The 23,984-nt window shown below is 36.3% G+C and overlaps 1 protein-coding gene across 3 annotated transcripts in view; it reads right to left on the bottom strand.

The window, feature by feature from the left end:
• Window positions 1–1,239: 1,239 nt before the first annotated feature.
• Window positions 1,240–23,984, bottom strand: part of NFXL1 (nuclear transcription factor, X-box binding like 1) — a 69,828-nt gene continuing 47,083 nt past the window's right edge. For all 3 annotated transcript variants that reach the window (XM_072749053.1, XM_072749051.1, XM_072749052.1), the window contains 5 exons: window positions 16,699–16,768; window positions 11,136–11,240; window positions 7,114–7,200; window positions 6,026–6,079; window positions 1,240–2,874 (listed from right to left, as the gene is read on the bottom strand). In XM_072749053.1, the coding sequence (XP_072605154.1) occupies window positions 2,701–2,874; window positions 6,026–6,079; window positions 7,114–7,200; window positions 11,136–11,240; window positions 16,699–16,768 (490 nt within the window). In that variant the 3' untranslated portion in view covers window positions 1,240–2,700. The remainder of the gene's footprint in view (window positions 2,875–6,025; window positions 6,080–7,113; window positions 7,201–11,135; window positions 11,241–16,698; window positions 16,769–23,984) is intronic.

Genomic DNA, 23,984 nt, shown 5'->3' with positions numbered 1-23,984 from the left:
AAAGGTCTGCAATGTTTTGCTTCAGTAAAGTTCCTCTGGCAGTTTCAGCAAAGATTATACCAATTTTTTGAGGTTATCTGAATTTAATTTGGGATGTGAAGAGCGAAAGTAACTGAAATACAAACACCAGGTACTGACCAATCCCTAAAAGTTGAAGCTGAAAAACTAGAAACTTCAACATAAACATTCCACAAATTTCAAATAGTAGGCTCATCCAACTTTTACAATGATGCAAAGTAAGTAGGAGGGAAAGGCCATCACAGACACAGTTTTATCTGTGTCGTTTCCTAGCGGCTATTTGGTAACTTCCAGTCCTTCTCTAATTGGTTCAGATTGGAGCAAAAAAGGCCAAAATGTATTGTATTGATTTATTTCCCTCAGAATAAATTCGCACATTTAGGCCAAACTGAACTTCCTTGACTTTAAAGAACTGATTTCCCCTATCCTGCTCATTCACTCCTCTTCCCCTCCTCACAGCTGTCTGCTCATTCTGGAGGCCACCACTCATCCAAGGGCATTCAAGGGCGGTGGGGAACTCCGGGCATCACAGCACCTCCAGCCCCGGCTGCCTCCCAACCCAGCTCCCTCCCCTACCCCCTCCAGTCCAGTCTCTGGGCAGCCAGTCACCTTCATAACAGCTGTTTCCTACTTACAACCTTCCCAGGCTGCCCACTGTGACTGGAATAACCCCTGCCCCCCAAGTCCTCGCCAAGGTCTCTTGGGCTCAGGGACTGGGGACTTGCTACCCTCCCTCCCTCATGGACTTTTCCCTCAGATCTTCAAATGGAGGCTTTTCAGGGCCACAGCTCCAAGGTCCCCATCTCAGCGGGGACCACCCCCAATCTTAAGCGGCTAGTGACCTTTCACCTCCTTTTTCATCACCTCCTGTGCCATTTCATTTTTTAATACACGTGAAAGGTGAAAGGATGCCTGTTTTACTGTGTATCTATTTCCTGTCTGCCCTCTTCCGCTCCTTAGCAGCTCCCCAAGGGAAAGGCTCACTGTTCCCACCCCCCAGGACCTACAAAGCACCTATCGCACAGGAAATGTATCTGTTGATTAAATAAATAAATAAATAAATAAATAGGTGTGTGACTTTAGGTAAAATTAATGAGGTAAATAAAAAATGGTAAACAGCTTAATTTATTATTCGTTCAATCAGTCTCCTTCCTCTGCTTACTAAATTCCTCCCCACAAATTAGAAAGAAAACCAGCCAGAACAGAAGCCCAACAAACGGATAGGAAACAGGCTTCAGGCTTATTTATTAGGCCGAGATTCTGAGACACATGAAAATAGCTCCCCAAGTAGGTAGACACCTAGTTGTTCATAGTCTTTAATATTCATACGAGATTGAGGAAATGACTTGCATGTAGCAGCTCTAATTTAGAGCTTCCAAAACATCAACCCAGGTATTCTAACATTGAGAAAGGTAAAAAAGAAACAAAATCTAAAGTCAAAACACAAATACTATTATGAAAGGCATGACTGCCCTTTTGTTTAGGACACCTAGCTAACACTAGATGAACAGAACATTAAAAAAATTTTGCATTAAAGTCAGCAAAGTTTAAAGTCCTCCTTTGTACTTCGGTTTAATACATACTCTTATGCTTTTTAGTATCAATAACTATGTTTTGCATCAAGTAATAGAGATTTTTTACAATGATACTAATACCTAGCCTAAAATTATAGGCTCCTGAATATTTTAGATAATATTAATATTCTTTTTTTAATAGTAAATATTCTAGGTTACAAATTTGGTATGAAAAATTTTAATGAAAACATTAATCATACAAAAATTAAACAGCAAAACCATTTAAAATGGCAATTCAAACAGATTTGGCTTACTGATATTTCTCTATCAGCTTGTTTCATAAGAACTGATTATTTCCAGCTGAAATCTACTTACAGGATCATGGTAAGAAGACACGAGAATAAGTATATAAAGCTCATAAGCCCTGTGCCCAGCATCTATTGCTCATAAATACCAGTTTTTCTTGTATTATTATTTGGAAAAGACACACGTTTTACAAAACATGCCAAACTTCAGTTAAATGCTTCTTACACAAGAAATAGCCACATTTGGGGAATCTAACCTCTCATTTAAAAAAAACACAATTATATATTTTCCTCTAAGGACCCACTACCTAAAAGTTTATTTTAGTAACTGATAAAAATTTCTCACTAATAAACCAATTTCCGGAATCTAATTATATAGCTTCACGTTACAATTTAAGAGGTCTTTTAGAGGATAATTTTTTTTTAAAGTACAAAGTTACATGATCAGGAAACATGATCAAGAAAAGTACCTTGTAATAAGTAACCAAAACATTGTGACATTTCTTTTACTGCATATATGGCTCAGTTTCATCTTAATTTTGCAAAACAAAGTTGGTTTGAAACAGTACATGAAACAATGATGTTAACAAAACAAAGCACATTGAACATGTTACCCTGCCATTGGCTATCCCTTATGAGATATTTACAATTTCAGTCATGCTTTTACTATTAAAAAATGGTATATTGCCACTTCTAGTGTGCTAACTAAGATAAAGCTTAACAGTCTGTCCTTCTAACAACAGCTGGAAGAGAATACAGAGATGAATGGGAATATGTATGTTCTACAGAATATACTTCCTAATATTCCAGAGTGAACAACTTATCTCAACGCAATCTGAGGTATATTAACAGACCAAAAATGTTTAAGCCACATCATGGGCTATGTACCATGCAAACACTAAAACCACAACTGCACCCGCTGGAAGGAGATAGTATTTGTATTTCTGCCACAATGTTAGCTCAATTGCCACTTCGTCTCTCTTCCTGTTCTTCTTCCGACGACCTTTCAGTCTATTTTCAAAAGCCTCCAGTTCGGCCTAAATCAACAATCAAAACAGCGTCATTTATATTAAATTCATTGTTGAAATGAAGAACAAGATCAAAATACATCAAAAACAGTCAAACTTGAGAACTGACATGCTGACTTGGAATTTTCCACTTCGATGAAAAGCAGTTTGCCAAATGTTTTAATAGAAATGGTAGGGATCCCTGGGTGGCGCAGCAGGGATCCCTGGGTGGCGCAGCAGTTTGGCGCCTGCCTTTGGCCCAGGGCGCGATCCTGGAGACCCGGGATCGAATCCCACGTCAGGCTCCCGGTGCATGGAGCCTGCTTCTCCCTCTGCCTGTGTCTCTGCCTCTCTCTCTATCTCTCTGTGACTATCATAAATAAATAAAAATTAAAAAAAAAAAAAAAAAAGAAATGGTATATATAACAAATATATTGATTTGCTTTTTTTTTAAAAAAAAAAACCTCTCTCCATTTATGGACTGAATTCACCAAATTCAGAGTTTGGGTAAGCAGAAAGGGAAACAGGGAGTAACGAAGATCATTTCAGACTGTAAGGTTGACTTTGACACTATTTATTGATTTATTTTATTTAGTTTTTTAAAAGATTCATTTATTTGAGAGAGAGGATGAGAGGGGGTGGGGGATGAAGGAGCAGAGGGGGAGGGAGAAGCAGACTTCCCACTGAGCAGGGAGCCCCTACAACTACAAACTAAGGGATTGGATCTCAGGAGCCTAAGATCAGGACCTGAGCAGAAGGTAGATGCTCAACTGACTGAGCCTCCCAGGTGCCCCTGGCACTATTTAAATACAGAAACATCTGATTAAATCAAGGTGCCCTAAATATTTGTTCTTCAACATCATTAATCTGTTGGGTTTCTATAATATACAACTTCTAGCAAGTTCCAAGAGATGCCCAGTGAGAGTAAAAAATACCTAAAATTCTAATTTTTTATAATGCTGATAATAAATATTACTAGCTTGTATGAAAGAAATTTAAGTGAGTTGGGGAAAAAAACTGCCAGATTATCACATATATTTAAGAATAGAGTAGGAATTCAAGGGAAAAATGATTCATGTTTTAAATCAAAATGACAATTTTAGAAAGTAGAATTACATAAAAACTGGTTCTAAAAAAGGGTAACTGGGGATCCCTGGGTGGCGCAGCGGTTTGGCGCCTGCCTTTGGCCCAGGATGCGATCCTGGAGACCCGGGATCAAATCCCACATCGGGCTCCCAGTGCATGGAGCCTGCTTCTCCCTCTGCCTATGTCTCTGCCTCTCTCTCTCTCTCTGTGACTATCATAAATAAAAAAAAATAAAAATAAATAAATAAAAAATAAAAAAGGGTAACTGGATGATACTCATTATAAAATGTGGATTTTTAATCTGTTAAGAACTTAACTTCATAAACAATAATATAACATGATACACTATGGTGAACTGTAACTAAAACGGGATAGTCATCAACTAAAATATATATGTAATATCCATGCAAGATTCTACAATTGTTTATTTAACAGAAGGAAATATAAATTAACCCTTGAGCAATGTAGGGGGCCAGGGATGCTGATTCCACACAGAGACAAAAATCCACATAGAACTTTTGACTCCCCAAAAAGTTAACTACCAATAGCCTACTGTTGACTGGAAGGTTTACCGATAACAGTTGATTAACACGTATTTTGTATGTTGTATTTATCATACACTGTATTCTTCCAATAAAGTAAGCTAGAGAAAAGAAAACCATAAGGAAGAGAAAATACACTTATAGGACTGTATTGTAGGTACTGAAAAGAAGTGACATATTAAGTGGATCCTCGCAGCTTAAACTGATTAAACCTGTGTTGTTCAAGAGTCAACTGTACAAACTTCAGTTAACATATCTATTACTTTGCCTATAAACCACATTTGAAGATGCCCTACTCCTACACTTAACACAGTAGCATTTGTCAATGAACCAAAATGTCAGAATATTCTCAGGTTGTTGTTGAAATGGAGAAGATCAAAATACATCAAACAGCCAAACTTGAGAACTGACCCAGTAAAATAACTGATGCTTTAATAATGACCCATAGTTATCATTTACAGTTTAAATTATGTTCTATACACACTATTTAAAAGGTCAGTGAATAGGAAATATATTTAAGATTTCCAATTAAATGGTTTATAGAAAGGGGAAATAGGTTCACCCTGAACTATTCCTAGTAAGTTAACCTCCCCAGGATTCCTGTCAATTCATGTTCTAGTGTAATAGCTCTGATAACTCATTTTGGAATGTTAGGCAAATCAACTTTATAGAACCATATAATATCAGAGGTCATTTCTGCCCACCTTTTTGCTACCTAAATTATTTCTAAAGTCTTCCACTGTAGTCAAATTTTAATTTCCTCATTCAAAAGGTGGCAGTTTGCACATAATATACCCTTTTTGCTAAGCATAAGCATCTCAAAATGCAACAGGACAAATAATTATATGTCACTATTAGAAAGTCAAACCACTCTTTGGAGTATATAATCAATATTGGAGTATATAATCAATATGGTATTTTAAGCAAACAAGATACCGGGAATGTAGCTGTTATCTGCTCATATGGCAAAGTACAGATAATAATCCTGCTTTTAGGAATTTAGAGGGGAAATAAGGCAATGAATTGTGAAAGCAAGTGACTGGTCGGTAAACAACACTCATTTTTATACATAACTCTGTAATCTACAACTCAGCAAAACAGAACTCAGAGTACTTTGAGGTGAGTGATGACATAGGCTCCTGGCAAGGAAGTAAATTTGGGAATATACAAAATATCTGGGAATATACAAGATTCATGCCTCTTCAGAGGTTCAGTATACTTGCCCTAAAGTGAATGAGTAGAATTTTCGTTTTGTAGGACCATATTATTTTCAGTCTAGAGAACAGTTGACCAGCTCCTGGTTTGTATGTGGAATACACCATGTGTTTGCATAAAAACTAACAATGAGGGCAGCCTGGGTGGCTCAGCAGTTTAGCACCGCCTTTGGCTCGGGTCATGATCCTGGAGTCCCAGGATCGTGTCCCACGTTGGGCTCCCCGCAGGGAGCCTGCTTCTCCCTCTGCCTGTGTCTCTGCCCCTCTCTCTCATGAATAAATAAATAAAATTTTAAAAAAATACAAAGAGACATAAATCTAGGTATTTTGTTTAGTTACCTGTTGTCTTCGTTTTTCCTCTTCAAGAGCAGCTTTGGCTTCTGCTTCTTTTATCTGTTTATAGACATTTAAAAATAAATTAACATTGTAATCCTCAAATTTTATGTAGAATTTTAACATCTTCCACCCAGGATCCACTAACCCATAACAACTTTCGGTAACTTTATATTGGAAATTAGTTAAAGACATGTAAATGTTCTACTGAGAAGCGTTACCAAGGTTCTAATAGATTGTGCTGTGAGGGGAGGGTCAGGGTTATACTGTATATAAACATACATACAGCTTAACAACTCTAATAGATATTAGATCACAATCCAAGGAGTTACAAAACTGTAAAATGAAATAGTTAAAACTGTATTTTTTCTCTTGAGTTACCATACTAAGTCTCTAATGAATTATTAAATAAACTACTCTTGTTCTAGAGTTGAAATGGACCATTTTCCATAAATGCCCTCTTGGGAAGGGAATCCTGTGTGTCAAGCAAAATCAAGAGTTTATTCACTGATTGGACTGATGGCGGGAAATAGTGACACTAGAGGTAACGCAAACAACAAAGAATTCCAAAACCTTATTTTGTATTATTTTAACCTAACTTTCAGGAGGCTTACAGTAACATAAAGGTGAAAACTATGTTCTGGAACACACACGCTACTGGTACTGAGGAGAGAAAAAAAATCTAGTACATACTAAAGAGTACACCTGGGAATCTTAAATAGGCCTATAAAACTAGGCTTTATTACAAAAGCAAAAAAGGTAAGCTTTTGAGTTGTTTGTAATAAGCACATAAAGTAATGTACAAAATAAATATGAAAAGGTCATTAATTAGCACGTTAAAAATGATGTTTGGGGCACCTGGGTGGCTCAGTAGGTTAAGCTTCTGACTCTTGATTTTGGCTCAAATCATGTTCTCAAGATCATGGGATGGAGTCCTGGGTCAGGCTCTGTGCTCAGCGGGAAGTCTGCTTGCGATTCTCTCTCTCTCTCCATCTGCCCCTCCCCCTGCCAACCCTGTGTGGCTCATTTGCACTCTCTCTCTCTCTAAAATAAATAAATCTTTTTTAAAAAAATTACATTTAACATGATATTACCTCAGATGCTTTCCGCTTCATTTCCTTGCATGTTGTGTCACATTCTATTGAAATATGATTTTCACGTACTTTGTTGCATTGCAATTCCTACAAATAACATTTTTTTTTTAAAAATTTTGATTTTAAAAGATTTCTCCCTCAAAGTCCTAACTCTATGCTATGAAGAAAGCAAAGTATCTCTGACAGCTTAAGGTTATGCATATTATTTAAAAGCCATGTTCATGAATATTTAATGATGATACGGTTACAAGCATTAAATGTCTTGATTCTAACAGTGATCATTCCTTTATTTCCTAACTAGAAAAAAGTGAATACCATAAAATTCAAAGCATCTATTTAGTAATTATTTACTGAGAGCCACTATCAACTTAGCTTCAATTTCCTTTTCATTATTTTTGTGCTATGAAAATATGCTCCAGAGTAGTGCCAACCAATGCAGCTTTCTGAGACAATAAAAATGTTCTACATCTGTGCTATCCAATGAAGTAACACTAAATACATATGGCTACTGAAAACTCAAAATGTGGCCAGCAAAATCAAGGAACTGATGGTTACTACTATTTGATGTTGATTCATTAAAATTCAAAATTAAATAACCATAAGGGTGCCAATAGGTACATGCAAATGTGTTCAACATCATTACTCACCAGAAAAATGCAAATCTAAACCACAATGACATAATTACCCATAACTGCTAGAATAACTACAATTGAAAAGCCAACAGATAACAAGTGTTGATAAGACTACATGAAAAAAAGAAAGAAAGAAAGAAAGAAAGAACTTGTACAGTGTTGGTGGAAATGTAAATTGGTATTGCCAGTATGACAAACAGTACAGAGTCGTCTTTAAAAAAAAACTTCAAATTAGATCTAGTATAGATTCTAGCAGTCTTACTTCCAGATATACATCCAGGAAATGAAGAGAGTAACTAAAAGATACCTGTGCTCCAATGTTCATTGCATCATCATTCATAATAGCCAAGATATGGAAGCAAGTATGTATCCATCAATGGATAAAGAGATGAAGAAAATGCGATCTGCCCACCTATCTACCTATAATGGAATATTATTTGGCCATAAAAAAGAAGTCCTGTCATTTAGAGAACATGGATGAATATGGAGACAATCAGGCTAAGTAAAATAAATCAGATACAGACAAATATTGTATGATCATACTAATGTGTGGAATCTAAAAAATTAGAACTTAGGAAAGCTGAGAAGGGATTGGAGATTGCCAGGGGCTAGAGTTACATGAAATGTGGAGAAGTTGGTCACTAGGTACAATTTTCATTGATAAGGTAAGTATGTTTTACGGAATCTAATAATATATAGCATGCATGACATAGTTAATAATACTGTATTACATACTTTAAATTTGCTGAGAGTAGAATGTGTTCTCACCACAAAGAAGTGGTAACCATTAGGTAAATGTTACCTTGATTACTGTAATCATTTCACAGTGTGTATGCATAGACGATCACCATGTACGCATCTTAAATATATACAATTTTTGTCAATTGTGCATCAGTAAAGCTAAAAACTATTCAAATAAATAAACAGCCATATGTGGTTAATGGCTACAAACTCATGCAGTTCTCAGAATTTTCTGGAGAGCTACAAATTTTCCTCTCAACCATTTAATCTTTTTTTTTTAAGTTTTAAAATTTTGAAAATTGGTCTAAAGCTTATGTTTGCACTTCAATGCCTCCTTAATGAACAATAAAAAACTAACCTACTCTTTTCTTGATTATGTGACATCAACCCTATAATCAATTTGTGAACTACTCATAAAATAAGTGATCCTTATATTAAAGTCCTAGAATTTGCTTTTGTAGATGTTTTATCTACCTTTTCTTGCTGCCAGATACTACTTTTGCTCTATTTGTATCAATTTCTCCTTTCTTACTATACTCTCAGATACTAATTTTTTTAGTTCAAATTTACCAGAGTTAAGATATGAGATCATCAAATCCTACGAACAAAATACATATACTTTAGTGAAAACACCTTATAGCATGGAATTTTATTACTTAGAGAGTTTTTTCCCCACTTAAGTTCTTCATTTTGGGTTGAGGTTGTGATAAACAGTCTTCTAAGGATAGTCCAGACAAAGGAAAAATAACAAATACAAACTTGAAAGACAAAAATAAATATTGCATTTGCAGATGTTAAGTCTGTCAAGCCTGGAGAGGGATCCTACCTTTCCTCATTCAAAGGGTACTTACAGAGCACCTATTACATGCCAAGCACTGTGTTAGAGACAGGGGACACAATAAGAAAAATAATGTAAAAATATGGTAAGTAGCGAACTAATATTAATAGCAGCTGTTATTTATTAAACATAATAATCACTGTGCTAAATGCTATATAAGCATTACCTCTTTCATTCCTTTCAATAAATCTATGTATAAACTCTATTTTACTGATGAGAAAACAAGGTTACAGACATCCCTAGAATCACAAAGCTTTTAGTCATGAGCCTAGAATAAAGAAAACCAAGGAGAAACAGCATCCAAGTCTTCCCAAGGGAGTCAGGGGAAGGAAGAGGTTCCAAACAAGGAAATACTTGCACTGAATACTAGCAGGATTGTAGTAAACAGAGCAGGGAAAAAAACTTTGCATTTTACAGAAAAGAAAGAATGTCTCTATCACCACGGATTAAACGAAGTATAACATATACGTTAGGGCACGTAAGTAACAGATTCCCGGAGAAGACCACTAGAGGATGGGAGTGGAGACAAGCAGGCAAAGAAAGGTACCATCATAGATTCCCTGGAATGCCAACTCTATATATGCATACGCATTTCTTTTAAATGCATATTTTTTCCCCTAAGTGATGAAGAAACATTGAAGGACTTAGATTGGGAAGTATTATGCTCGGAGGCAAGGATATCTGTTCTGAAGCTGTTATCGGAGTCCAAGAATGAGCTGTGGCCAAAGTTCTCTAGCAGATGGAGAACTGTGCTTGGACAGTAACATGAAATGAGAGAAAACCTGAAAGACAGCCGGATCACAAGCACTGATAAGCATTGACTAAACATTGATTTTCATATACTGATGGTCCAACTTAAATATCTAAAACCTAGGGATTCAACTCCAGAGGAGGTAAGGCCTATACATTTAAACTCAGAAGTTACATACCCCAGGAAGTAATAATAATAGGAGCTGTGAAAATGAATGAAAAGCAAAGATCCTCAAGAAAAGCAAAAGCCTCTCAATAAATACTTATTGGATGGATGAATACAAGAATGAATTCAAAGAAAAGAAAAAGATGAGCTTTAGGGGATGACTGTTAAGAACATGAAGAAAAAAGGGAGTTACAATTTAACCAAGACAGCAAAAACCAGAGGTCAACAGTGTGAACGGAGGAGCCAAGGGAAAGGACTGAAAACAAGACCACGCAGCTACCGACACTGGAGATCAGTGAGACTCTTCCCTCCTAAGCTTAGCTTAGCTCAACAGTGTCCACTTTGTGTCCATTGAGCTTTCTAAATCGTTAGTTTTCCCTTTTAATAAACTTCCGTTACCACTTTATCTTAAAAGGAATTCTCTCCAAATTGGTTATTTTATAAGGCTATGCATGTGGAGTCTAAGGTTATGTTTTCGCAACTGGATCCTGACTGCAAAAAGTGTTGCATAAACCAGAGCAACAAAGGTTAATTCCAGACCATTTCTTAAAACTACGAAACTCACTTTATTACTCACATTGTGTTCCTTGTACAAAGACCTCAAATTTAGAGCATATTGATTCTATCCAAAAAAAGGGCATTGAACTTAAAGTTCTTTTATGAATAAATTACAGAAAACTAAATTGTCAAAACTGATTTTTATTTTTTATTTTTATTTTTTTTTCAAAACTGATTTTTAAAATAAGTATTTACAGATAGATGGGCTAACAATAAAATGATTCTAAAAAATAAGACTTTAAAATCAAAAGGCAAAAAGCCAAAGAGCTACCAAAACACAGACCAGGAAAAAAAAATTTTACACAAAAAAGTATTTTCAATAACTTAAAATATTTACCTTTTTAATTCTTTTACAAGGACATCTAAGTTTTACCTTCTGGTTGCAATTAAAGGGACATTCACCAGGATGACACATTTCTTTGCATCTGTGACCACAAGGAAGCTAAAATAAAACCAAAATAAGGCAATTACATATTTACATTCTAGTCAGACTCTGCAAACTCCCCTTCCTCCAACAACCATTTTAAGAGAGAGTCTACTACGACGGGGTTAATCAACCCTGGATACTCATCTAATTTTTCAACTTCTTTCCTTTAGATATAAATTATTTTAATTATGCAGAAGTGTTCAATAACTCTCCCCAGTTCCACTCCAAGAATGTATCTTACATCGCTGTTATGGCTAGTTACAGCCACGTGACTACATTCTGGCTAATGGAATGCAAGCATACGTATTTTGGTGCCTTGATGCATTTCAAGAGCACACATCCATGTTCGTCCCTTCCCAATGTGCTTAACATGATGACATTTAGAGCAATAATGGAAACCGCATATCAAAGAGAAGCAGAGCTGCCTAGCGTACTTGGGTTCCTGGATGAATACATGGAGCCCAGTGCCAATGCCTCTACCTTCCCTGTAGAGTTATATGAGAAAGAAAGAAACCTGCCTTGTCCCCAAGGCACTGTACTGTAATACAACTGCTTAGCCTTTTACTCTAAATCACTTCTCTTTGCCACTATATATCAAAACACATAGGTACCCAACCAACTCAGGAATTGCCATGATGTCTATGTGCTCCTTCTCTTTATTTACTATCTTCTTATCCCAGTCAAGCTTTCAGATGAAACATTCTAACCTCCTTTGTATTCAAATCTTATCCAAACTTCAAGAAACGGCTTAAATCACCACAGAAGCATGATAGGAGTTTGCCTATACTTGAACAAATAATAGTAATTATATAAGAAATCTATTTCTAAACTATTGTGACGTTGTGTTGTTTTAAACTTAAAAAAAATATTTAGACACTTCACAAATGTCTGTCTCTCCTAGCAGGCTGTGCATAAAAGACACTGCTGGTTAGTGGTTAAATTCCAAAGTCAGGCTGCCTGGAACTGAAGCCCAGCTTCCCTGTTTACCAACTGTGAAACCATGGGCAAGCCCCCTAATTTTTCTTTGCCTCACATTTAAAACTGGGAAGAATGACAGGATTTTGTAAAGTTGTCATGAGGATTAATTGTGCTCGAGTTAGCTATTAAAATAAAAGGTATTATTATTATTGCTGTTGTTAGTTGAGGGCATTGGTCTTCTGTGGTCTTTGTGCCTCTTATACTCATTAACAAAGACATTTTACAAATAGTGGACACCTTAATACACATCTGAGTTTCTCCAACTTCTGATCTTTATGATTCACCAGACTGATCCCTCCATGCTATTTACTCACTTTTAAAAATTCACCAGTTTTTTTCCATTGCCTTTAGTGTCACTCTAATGAACAACGAGCTTGCTTGTTCTTTCATTTTCTAGCTGAGACATCCATACAAAACTGAATTTGGCTCAGTCAGACTACATCTTCATCCATCCCATCACAGGGCTGTGTTCCTCAAATGAGCTCCACACGAGCATCCCTGGACCATTTCAGTTTTGTCTCTCTCTACACCTAACTGCAGGCGCTGAACACTGCTCGATGAGATCAATATTTATTCACTGTCAAGTACCTCCTCACAGGGGTAAAGTCTTTGTCTCCTCAACTTCATTCCCACCTTCATTCCTGCCAGTGCCTCTAGTCTAACTTCACAAAGAAGACAAACATTTGGCATCAGCGGACCACCTAGCCTCTCTTCTTCTCAAAACATATCTCTGTAGCCTCTTGTTCGTGCTTCAGTCTATGAGGTAATTACATCGGTCATCTTCTCTACAAGAATCTAAGCACTCTAACTTTCAATCAATAATTCTAAAGGGGAAAGTGAATAGGGAAGCCTGTCAGAATCAGTAAAGATCTCTCTGAAATTACACAGAATCATGCTATTGTGTTCTCTCTTTTTCAGTATGTTGGGGGTTGATGAAAAGCTAAAAACCACCGGTCTGGATGTTAAATCTTTCTGCCTCCTCAAAGACCACATGGTCACTTCACAATTTCACTACCATCTTGAAAGTCTCTCTTGTCTCTTCTAAGTCTTCTGCCTTCAAAATGAATCCCTTTTCTCTAAATACTGTATTTGATCCTGTTCCCAAAAGTCATAACTTGGGATGGCTACCTGGCTCATCACAATTCTCCCATGGCCATGGCTATGCTATCCATTCCAGTTTCCTGTCTGTCGCTGCCTATGCTAAGGGAGCCCCTTGATGTAAGGCGGCCAATTGGATTTTCTCTCCTGGTAATCTGAAAGCTAAAAAAGGAAAAGGTGGTATTTTCAACAGTCATCTCACTACAGAGCCCCCGAGCTCCTGCTGGGAAACCCGGGGGCTGCCCAGATCCTGCCCTTCCCGAAGTTTGCTATACAGCATTTCCTTCAGGATCTACAAACTGGTCCCCAATAGCCTCCAAAGTCTGTGGTAAGTTAACCAAGCTGATAACTATAGCTTGCAAGAAAAAATGAAGCTTATCCAGAAGTCCACTGTGCTGGTATCCAATATATGTCCCACAGACAAAAGTAATGCCGTTAACCCTGAAAAAGTATTTAAAATCACTAATAATCAGGAAAATTTCAATTAAAATCACAAGATGCCACAAGACTGGCAAAAATTTAAAACTGTGACAATACCAAGTGCTGACAAGGATATGTCACAACAGAAACTTTAAAATACTGGTGGTAAATTAGAAAATTTACTGGTAATAAACAATGCAACTATTTTGGAAACCAATATGACATCAAGTTGAAATTATACACTCCCTATGACCAATGGGAGTGTATAATTGGCACTCCCTTAGCACTACAATATGCCTAGATAGATCTGTACACACATATATTAGAATGCACAAACAAGAATGTTCATAGCAGAGGCAGCCCAGGTGCTCAGTGGTTTAGCGCTGCCTTCAGCCCAGGGCGTGATCCTGGAGACCCGGGATTGAGTCCCATGTCGGGCTCCTGCATGGAGCCTGCTTCTCCCTCTGCCTGTGTGTCTCTGACCCCCACTTCTCTCTCTCTGTTTCTCATGAATAAATAAAATCTTTAAAAATAAAAAGAATATTCATAGCAGTATTTTGGAATTGGAAACAAACACAAATTGGTAACTCAAATATCTACCCACAGTAAAGCAAACACAATGAGCCATAGTATACTCATACAATGGGAAAAAGACTACAGCCACGTGCAATAAACATGGCAAACATAACACAGAGCAATAGAGTTCATAGTTTTGAACTTCTAATATAAAATTAAGCAAACAATATTGTTTCCAGATATACATATAGGTAGTAAAACCATAAATAAAAGAAATGAAAGGATTACTATAAAAGGCAGATGGAAGTAACATACAGGATAGAAGGGAGAATCCATAACCAGACAGGGACTTTGCAGACTTCTGAGATGCAGCAATACTCTATTTTTTTGACCTGGATGGAGTTATATGGTGTTGGCTTTTTAACTATTTGTTAAAACTGTCCATATATGTTATGTACTTTTGGGTAGGTAGTAATATCAATGTTTGAAAAACCAGATGTGCGAGTATCTGTGATCTCAAAAGCCAGCTTATATTCTGAAAGAGCTGAAAAGCAGCTCCAAAGGAAGCTGATTAAAAAGCATTATAGGGCAGCCTGGGTGGCTCAGTGTTTTAGCGCTGCTTTTGGCCCGGGGCCTGATCCTGGAGACCCAGGATTGAGTTGCATGTCAGGCTCCCTGCATGGAGCCTGCTTCTCCCTCTGCCTGTGTCTTTGCCTCTCTCTCTCTCTCTCTGTCTCTCTCTCTGTCTCCACGTCTCTCATGCATAAATAAATCCTTAAAAAAAGAAAAAAAAGAAATGTGCATTCTTAAGCCCCTACTTCAGGCCCTCAAAGTCAGAAACTCTGGGGCAGAGCCTGTTAATCTGTTTTAAGAAGCCCTTGAACTGATTGAGAAGTACTGTTGTAGCCAATGTCCGGAGGCCATAAACCAGAATAAGTTCTATGAGACACATGGATACTCACCTGTCCACTCTTAGACTGTTTCAAACTATAACAGCTACTTGGATCATTCACAAACTAGGGCTATACTTTTCAAGAGAGCCCAAGGAGATTCTAGCAATATTAGGGGCTCGAGAATGGCCTAGAATCCAAAAATCACGAGCATGCAAAACAAATTTTTAAATAAACAGTGATCGCTCATCTAGTCCCACCAAATGTTGTACCATTATCACAACTCAATCACAGCCACCAAGGAAATGCTAAACTACAAATTAGCAATCCCTAATTTTACTTTTGTTGTTTCTAACCACAATCTCATATCAAGTTACTGGATCAGATTAAAAATAAAGCATTCTTAACCACTTATTACCTGGAATCTGAATCTGGACAGAAGAAAATTTATTCTAACAATGAAAAAGTCAGGATTTGAAGAAATCCGAAAATTAAATTTGAAATATCCTAATACCCTTAGCTTCACTTACATAACAAAGACAGGGTTATTAAAACAATCATTTATTGCTGGAAATGGTCTCCCTTCTTATAATCTTACTTAACTTTTAATATACCCAAGTTCAATTTCCAAAAGTTCTTAAACAGGAATCCAAAAAGGCATCCAAAGTTTTAGTTAAAAGGAAATATTGTTAGCAAAAAGGCATATCATGCATTAATTTCTGTTTTTATTTAATCAAAGAGAATGACTACAATATTTAAGGCTTTATCATCTCTCCTGACTCTAAAGAGGATGAGAAAGACAAAGAATTAGAATAAGAGTGCACTGTTAGTACATCTTTAAGTCAAAGGGATTCCTTTATAAATGTCCAACCAAATCAAATAACTCACTGTCCTACCTCCAACAACAAAAGAGGGAATACTCTGACTTTTAAACTGACCAACTACAGAGGGATCACTTTGGTTTCTCAAATTATCATCAAGATAAATCACTGGTGAGTTTTTACCTTTAGACTCTGAGCAATTTTTCCTGCACTTTTTCATACTTTCAGTATGAATACAATGCATATACAAGCATCAGAATCTTTAAAAATAAAACTGTCTATATAAGTGCTTTATATTAATCAATTCAAGATGATAATGAACTTTAAAGTTCAGACACATACACACACACATCTGCTTTTTAAATAACCTACTATGGATCTACTGTTTAACTGCCTATGATCCACACTCACAGTTCTCCATCTATTTACATTTGAAGGGGTTGGGAGCGGGGTAAACATTAGGTCAATACTTTATCATATAAAGTATATAAGCTACCTTTAAAATTGCTTTTAAAAAATCTTCAAAGGATTATTCCTAGTTCTAATACCCCAAAATTTCAGAAAGAGTTATGAGCATCCACAGTTAGTATGTATTACATTTTTACAGACACCAATCACATTTTCCTTTCTGGACCCACATTTCTAGCAGGCTCAGAAAAGACCTGAAATAAGACGACCAACAAGAAAAGAGAAAATCCAAGAGGAACAATGCCCAAGAAATACAACTTAAAATATTCTATTAAAGCTTACCTCTTTAGGACACTGATTTTTGCAACAACTAAGGAGGTTCTTCTCATTTTCATCAGCTGTGGTTATTTTTCTAAAAATAAGAGGAAGTTTTGATGACATTCAAACCAAAGTCCATTTTATAGCACAATTTCTAGAAAAATAACTCACAACTTCAAACATATCCATTAAGCTATTCATTTCTTCTTGAAAAAGATTTTAATTGTGTATCATCTGTAACAATTGTCCTCAAATTATTTACCTTCTGATAACTGAAACCTTCCAGCCCTTCATCTATTATCAACAAATCAAATACCAAAAGAGTAATCAGTGCAAAAAGAAAGTATATAACACACACAAAGTATCATCTGTGCCTGGCCTTTTCTTTAATAGTTCTGCTATTACTGGGCACCTCAGTGGCTCAGTCCCTTAAGCATCTGACTCTTGATTTTGCCTCAGGTCACGATCTCTGGGTAAGGGAATCACACATCACTCCACACTCACCCTGGAGTCTGCTTGAAATTCTCTCTCCCTCTGCCCCTTCCCCTGCTTGTGCTTGCACACTCAAATAAATGGGTAAAATCTTAAAAAAAAAAAAAAAAAAAGATTTTACTTATTCATGAGAGACAGAGACACAGGCAGAGGGAGAAGCAGGCTTCATGCAGGGAGCCTGACATGGGATTTGATCCCGGGTCTCCAGGATCAGGCCCTGGGCTGAAGGCAGCGCTAAACCGCTGAGCCACCTGGGCTGCCCCTGGGTAAAATCTTTTTTAAAAAAGTTGCTATTACCTTTTCTTGTAGAGCAATCATTATTCATAGCTATCACCTTCTAAAGCTTCTACATAAAGTATTAAAAACTAATGGCTCAAAAACAAACAAACAAAAAACCTAATTGCTCAATATATTACTTGAAAACACTGAGAAAATGCTTAAGTTTTTACTTAAATTCTAATTAGTTACATAAATTGTAGTATCAGTTTCAGGTGTATAATCAGTTTCAGGTGATTCAACACTTTCATACCATACTCTGTGCTCATCTCAAGTACCCTCCTTAATCCTCATCACCTATATCACCCATCCCCCCCACAAACAGCCCCCCTGGTGACCATCAGTTTGCTCTCTGTAGTTAAGAATCTCTTCTTGGTTTACCTCTCCCTTTTTTTCCCTAGGCTTGTTTGTTTTGTTTCTTAAAGAACAACAACAACAATAAAAACTACTTCAAATTGAAGAATTTAGTAAGCTTATTTTTGGAAAGCTTCTTAAGCTGCTTTTGCAAGCTATCTACTAAACTGACTCCCTTTAGATTTGATCACTTTAGATCAATCTGTGTGCTTTTATATTTGGCTTGATGGGTAATTCAGGAAAAGTCACAAACACTAAAGAATAAAACTTTCTCATAGATAGTTGAATATAACCACAATAGACACTGTGTAAGTCAATAATAACTAGTGACACTCTTAGAATCCCTATCACATATAGGTTACTTTTCTCTTCCCATCAGCTTTCTTCTTTTGATTCTTTCTTTTCCTGCTTTTCTTATTTCCTTTTATTAGACATAATTGCCAAAATATACAAGTTTAGTCTAATTAATATCAAAACTATTATCTTAAGTATACATATAAGTTAGCATAAATGTACTCAAGGTAACACATGCAATTTTCTCAGCAAAAGTTTAATAATATCGCAAACTCTTTATACTGGCTCTACTAAAAGCTGTATACTTTCATTCTGACAAGGCGCTCACCTCTGAATTTAAGACTTAGTATCATTTTGTTCCTATCACTTTATAATTAGGTAAACTAATTTTCAACACCTGTATCTTTTATATCTGATTTCTACAGAAGAAATTACATGAAGCAGAAAAGGACTAAAAAAAAAAAAAAAAAAAGATAACATGAAATAATTCACTGAATTGAAAGTAAATGAAATTATCATAATGAATACTGAGCCTTGAAGAAGTCTCTATAAAAACATACACCTCATGTTTGGAGGTGCTTTTAAAAACAGATTTATTAAGGTATAATGCAGAACACAATAATGTACATGTTTAAAATGTGGTAAGAAAATGTGGTAAGGGGCAGCCCCGGTGGCTCAGCAGTTTACCGCCGCCTGCAGCCCGGGGTGTGATCCCGGAGACCCTGGATTGAGTCCCACGTCAGGCTCCCTGTATGGAGCCTGCTCCTCCCTCTGCCTGTGTCTCTGCCTCTCTCTCCTCTCTGTGTATTTTCATGAATAAATAAATAAAATCTAAAAAAACAAAACAAAACAAAACAAAGAAAATGTGGTAAGGCTTGACATAGGTTTACTCCCATGAAACCATCACCACAATCAAGATCATGGACATTACCCATTACTCTCAAAAGTTTCCTGTGTCCCTTAGGAATCTCTTTATACTGCCCATCACCTGACAGGCAACCACTGATATGTATAGATATACATACTTCTTGTATAGATTAGCTTCCATTTTCAAGAATTTTACATAACCAAATCATAGGACACGAGTCTTTTTTGTTCAGCTTCTTTCATTTACCTTGAGATTTCACATTTTGAGGTTCATTCATGACATTGTAAATAACAATAGTTTATTTTTACTGTTTTATTTATTCTAACGTATAGAAATCTACCATTTGCTTATTCACCTGTTGCTGGACATTTGGATTGTTTCCAGTTTTAGGTTATTACATATAAAATATTATGAACATTCATGTACATAATCTTTGTAGGGACATACATTTCATTTCTCTTGGTTAAGTACCTAGGAATAGAATGGTTGTATCATATGGCAGGCAGATGTTTAACTTTTTAAGAAACTACCAAACCTTTCCCCAAAGTGTTTGTATCATTTTACATTCTTATTAGCAGTGTATGAGTTCCAATACTTCCATATCCTCTCCAACACTTAATACTGTCAGTCTTTTGTCTTTTTGTCTTTTTAATTTTAGCCATGCTAACAGGTACGCAGTTGTAGGTCATTGTGATTTTTTAAAGTTTTTAAATTCCAATTAGTTAACATACAGTGTAATACTAGTTTCAAGTGTACAATATAGTAATTCGACACTTCCATACAACACATGGAAGTGCTCATCACAAGTGCCGTCCTTAATCCCCATCACCTATTTCACCCATCCCCCCACCCACGTCCCTTTAGTAACCATCAGTTTGTTCTCTATAGTTAAGAGTCTGTTTCTTGGTTTACTATTTGCTCTTTCTTTCCCCCTTTGGTTGTTTTGTATCTTAAATTCCACATATAAATGAAATCCGTGGTATTTGTCATTCTTGGACTTATTTCACTTTGCATAACACTCTACCCTCCATCCATGTCATTGCAAATGATAAGAATCCTTTCTTTTTTTGTGGTTAGTAATATTCCATTCTCTATATATACACACACACCCCACATCTTCTTCATCCATTCATCAGCTGATGGACATTTGGGCTGATTCCATAATCTGGCTATTGTAGATAATGCTGCTGTAAACATCAGGGTGCATGTATGCCTTCAAATTAGTATTGCTGTATTCCTTGGATAAATACCTAGTAGTGGAATTGCTGGATCTTAGGGTAGTTCTATCTTTAGTGTTTTGAGTAACCTCCACACTGTTTACCACAGTGGCTGCACCAGCCTGCATTCCCACCAACAGTGCAGAAGGGTTCCCCTTTTTCTTTTCTTTTTTTAATAATACATTTATTTTTTATTGGTGTTCAATTTGCCAACATACAGAATAACACCCAGTGCTCATCCCGTCAAGTGCCCCCCTCAGTGCCCGTCACCTATTCACCCCACCCCCCGCCCTCCTCCCCCTTCCACCACCCTCAGTTTGCTTCCCAGAGTTAGGAGTCTTCATGTTCTGTCTCCCTTTCTGACATTTCCCACCCATTTCTTCTCCCTTCCCTTCTATTCCCTTTCACTATTATTTATATTCCCCAAATGAATGAGACCATATGTTTGTCCTTCTCCGATTGACTTATTTCATATCCTTACAACACCTGTTGTTTCTTATGTTGTTGAGTTTAGCCATTCTGACAGGTGTGAGGAGATAGCTCACTAGAGTGATGGTAATATAGTTTGGAATGCCTCTCCCAGATAATGAGTGATACTGAGCATCTTTTCACATTCTTTTCTGTAGCTCTTCTTTGAAAAAATATTTATTCATGTCTTTGCTTCATTTTTTAATTCAATTATTCAGTTTTTGGATGTTGAGTTTTACAAGTTCTCCATATATTTTGGATCCTAACATTTTATCAGATGTCATTTGCAAATCTTTTCTCCCATTCCATAGGCTGTGTTTTAGTTTTGTTGATTATTCCTTTGCTGCACAGAACTTTTTATTTTGATGAAGTCCCAATAGTTTATGTTTGCTTTGGTTTCCCTTGCCTCAGGAGACTATCTAGTAATTAGCTGCTACTGCCAATGTCAAAGTTGTTACTGTAATCTCCTAAGATTTTAATGGTTTCCTGTCTCACATTTAGGTCTTTCATTCATTTTGAATTTTTTTGTGTGAATGGAATGAGGAAGAGGTCCAGGTTCATTCTTTTGCATGTTGCTGTACAGTTTTCCCAACACCATTTGTTGGAGAGACTGTCTTTTTCCCATTGGATGTTCTTTCCTGCTTTGTCGACTATTACTTGACCATTCAGTTAGTTCATTTCTGGGTTTTCTACGCTGTTCCATTGATCTATGTGTTTATTTTTGTGCCAGTACCTTACAGTCTTGATCACTACAGTTTTGTAATATAGCTTGAAGTCTGGAATTGGGGTTCCTCCAGCTTTGCTGTTGTTTTTCAAGGTTGCTTTGGCTATTGGAGGTCTTTTGTGGTTCCATACGAATTTTAGGATGGTTTGTTCTGTGAAAAATGCTGGTGGTATTTTGATAGGGATTGCATTAAATGTGTAGACTGCTTTGGGTTATACAGGCATTTTAACAATATTTTTTCTTCCAATCCATCAGCATGGGATGTCTTTCCATTTCTTTCTGTCCTCTTCAATTTCTTTCATCAGTGTTTTATAGTTTTCAGAGTACAGGTCTTTCACCTCTTTGGTTAGGTTTATTCCTAGGTATCTAGTAATTGTAAAGGGGATTGATTCCTCAATTTCTCTTTTTGCTACCCCATCAGGGGTATACAGAAATGCGAACAGGTTTCTGTACATTGATTTTGTATCCTGCCACCTTACTGAATTCTTTTAACAGTTCTATCAGTTTTGGGGCAGAGTCTTTCAGGTTTTCTCTATAGAGTATCATGCCATCTGCAAATACAGATGAAAGTTTGACTTCTTCCTTGCCAGCCTAGATGCTTTTTCTTTCTTTTATTTATTTTTGTTGTCTGACTGAAGTGACTAGAAGTTCTAGTACTATTTTGAATTAAAGTGAGGAGAATGGACATTCCTGTCTTGTTCCTGACCGTAAAGGAAAAGCTCTCAGTTTTTTCCCCACTGAGGATGATATTAACTGTGGGTTTTTCAGATATGGCCTTTAGCATATTGAGGTATGTTCCCTCTAAGTCTTACTTTATTGGGGGTTCTTATTATGAATGGATATTGTACTTTGTCAAATGCTTCTTTTGCATCTATTGAAAGGATCATACGGTTCTTATCCTTTCTTTTATTAATGTGGTGTATCACATTTGTGAATACTGAAATGACGACTGCTGCCCAGGAATTAATCCCACTTGGTCACAGTGAGTGATTTTTTCTTTTAATGTTGGTTTGCTAGTACTTTATTGAGAATTTCTGCATCTCTGCTCATCAGGAATATTGGCCCATAGTTCTCTTTTTTAATGGTATCTTTATCTGGTTTTGATATCAAGGTAATGCTAGCCTCAGAATGAATTTAAAAGTTTTCCTTCCTTTTCTATTTTTTGGAACAGTTTGGGAGAAGAACAGTTATTAACTCTTCTCTCTAAATGTTTGGTAGAACTCTCCTCTGAAGCCATCTGGTCCTAGACTTTTTGTTTGTTGGGAGTGTTTTTTTTTTTTGATTACTGATTCAATTTCTTTGCTAGTTACCAATATGTTCAAGTTTTCTATTTCTTCCTGTTTCTGTTTTGGTAATTTATGTTTCTAAGAATGTATTCGTTTCTTCTAGTTTGCTCAATTTGTTGGCATACAGTCTTCATAATACTCTAATTGTTTGTATTTCTGTGATGTAGGTTATTATTCTTCCTCATTTGTGATTTTATTTGGGTCCTTTTCTTTTTGACAAGTCTGGCTGAAGGTTTATCAGTTTTACTAATTTCTTTTCAAAGAACTAACTCCTTGTTTCATTGATCTGTTCTATTTTTTAAAAATTTTCTGTATCATTTATTTCTAATCTAACCTATGTTTTCCTTTCTTCTGCTGGTTTTAGGCTTCATTTGCTGTTCTTTTTCTAGTTCTTTAGGTACAAAGTTAGGTTTTTTTGAGATTTTTCTTGCTTCTTGAGGTAGGCCTGTACTGCTATATACTCCCCTCTTAGGATCACTTTCACTGTATCCCAAAGGTTTTGGACCACTGTGCTTTCGTTTTCATTTGTTTCCATGTATTTTTTTTTTTGTTTTTAATTTCTTCTTTAGCTTCCTGGTTGACCCATTCATTGTTTAGTAGCATGTTCTTTAATCTCCATGTATTTGTGGTTTTTCCACATTTTTTCCTGTGGTTGACTTCTAGTTTCAGTGTTGTGATCAGAATATAACTTTAATCTTTTTACATTTGTTGAGGCCTCTTTTGTAACCTAATATGTGATCTATTCTGAAGAATGTTCCATGTATACTTCAAAAGAAAGGGTATTCTGCTAAAAAAACGTACACTTCAAATATGTATCCAAGGAAAGGAAAAAGGAACTCCAGACAGCTATAGTAATGGAAACCACCTTAATCCAAATATATCTACACATTTTCCCCCCAAATCATTCAGCTGATTAATAATAAAATCACTCAAATCCCATAACCTCCACATAATTAGAAGATGCAAATTTCTCCAAAGTTCAAAATTACCTGTAAGTTGAAAAATAAATACCAATTCATAACAGAACGATTTTTCAAGCTCCCTCAGCAAATCATTTCAGAAAACTAGTAGTGTTCTGGAAAAATTGAGCAGAAAAGAGAACACACAACTGAGCTAACATCACACAAGAGAAAGAGAAGGTCCACCCTAAATGTGAAAAAGTCTTGGTAGGTCAGAGCACTAACTATGGGAAGAAACTTTAAAAAGTGCACAAGAATTAAGGAGCCAATCTTGGAAGGATAACAAGAAGGTAAAAAGGTAAAGTCACCCTCTGGAGACTACATGACAAAGGGAAAGATAAGCAAGAAAGAGAAATTTAGGTCCTGCAAGAC

Source organism: Vulpes vulpes, chromosome 2 (genome assembly GCF_048418805.1).
Source record: "Vulpes vulpes isolate BD-2025 chromosome 2, VulVul3, whole genome shotgun sequence".
Taxonomy (NCBI): Eukaryota; Metazoa; Chordata; class Mammalia; order Carnivora; family Canidae; genus Vulpes; species Vulpes vulpes.
The sequence above is the reverse complement of the archived record's forward strand: the minus strand, read 5'-3'. Positions and strand labels throughout refer to the sequence as shown.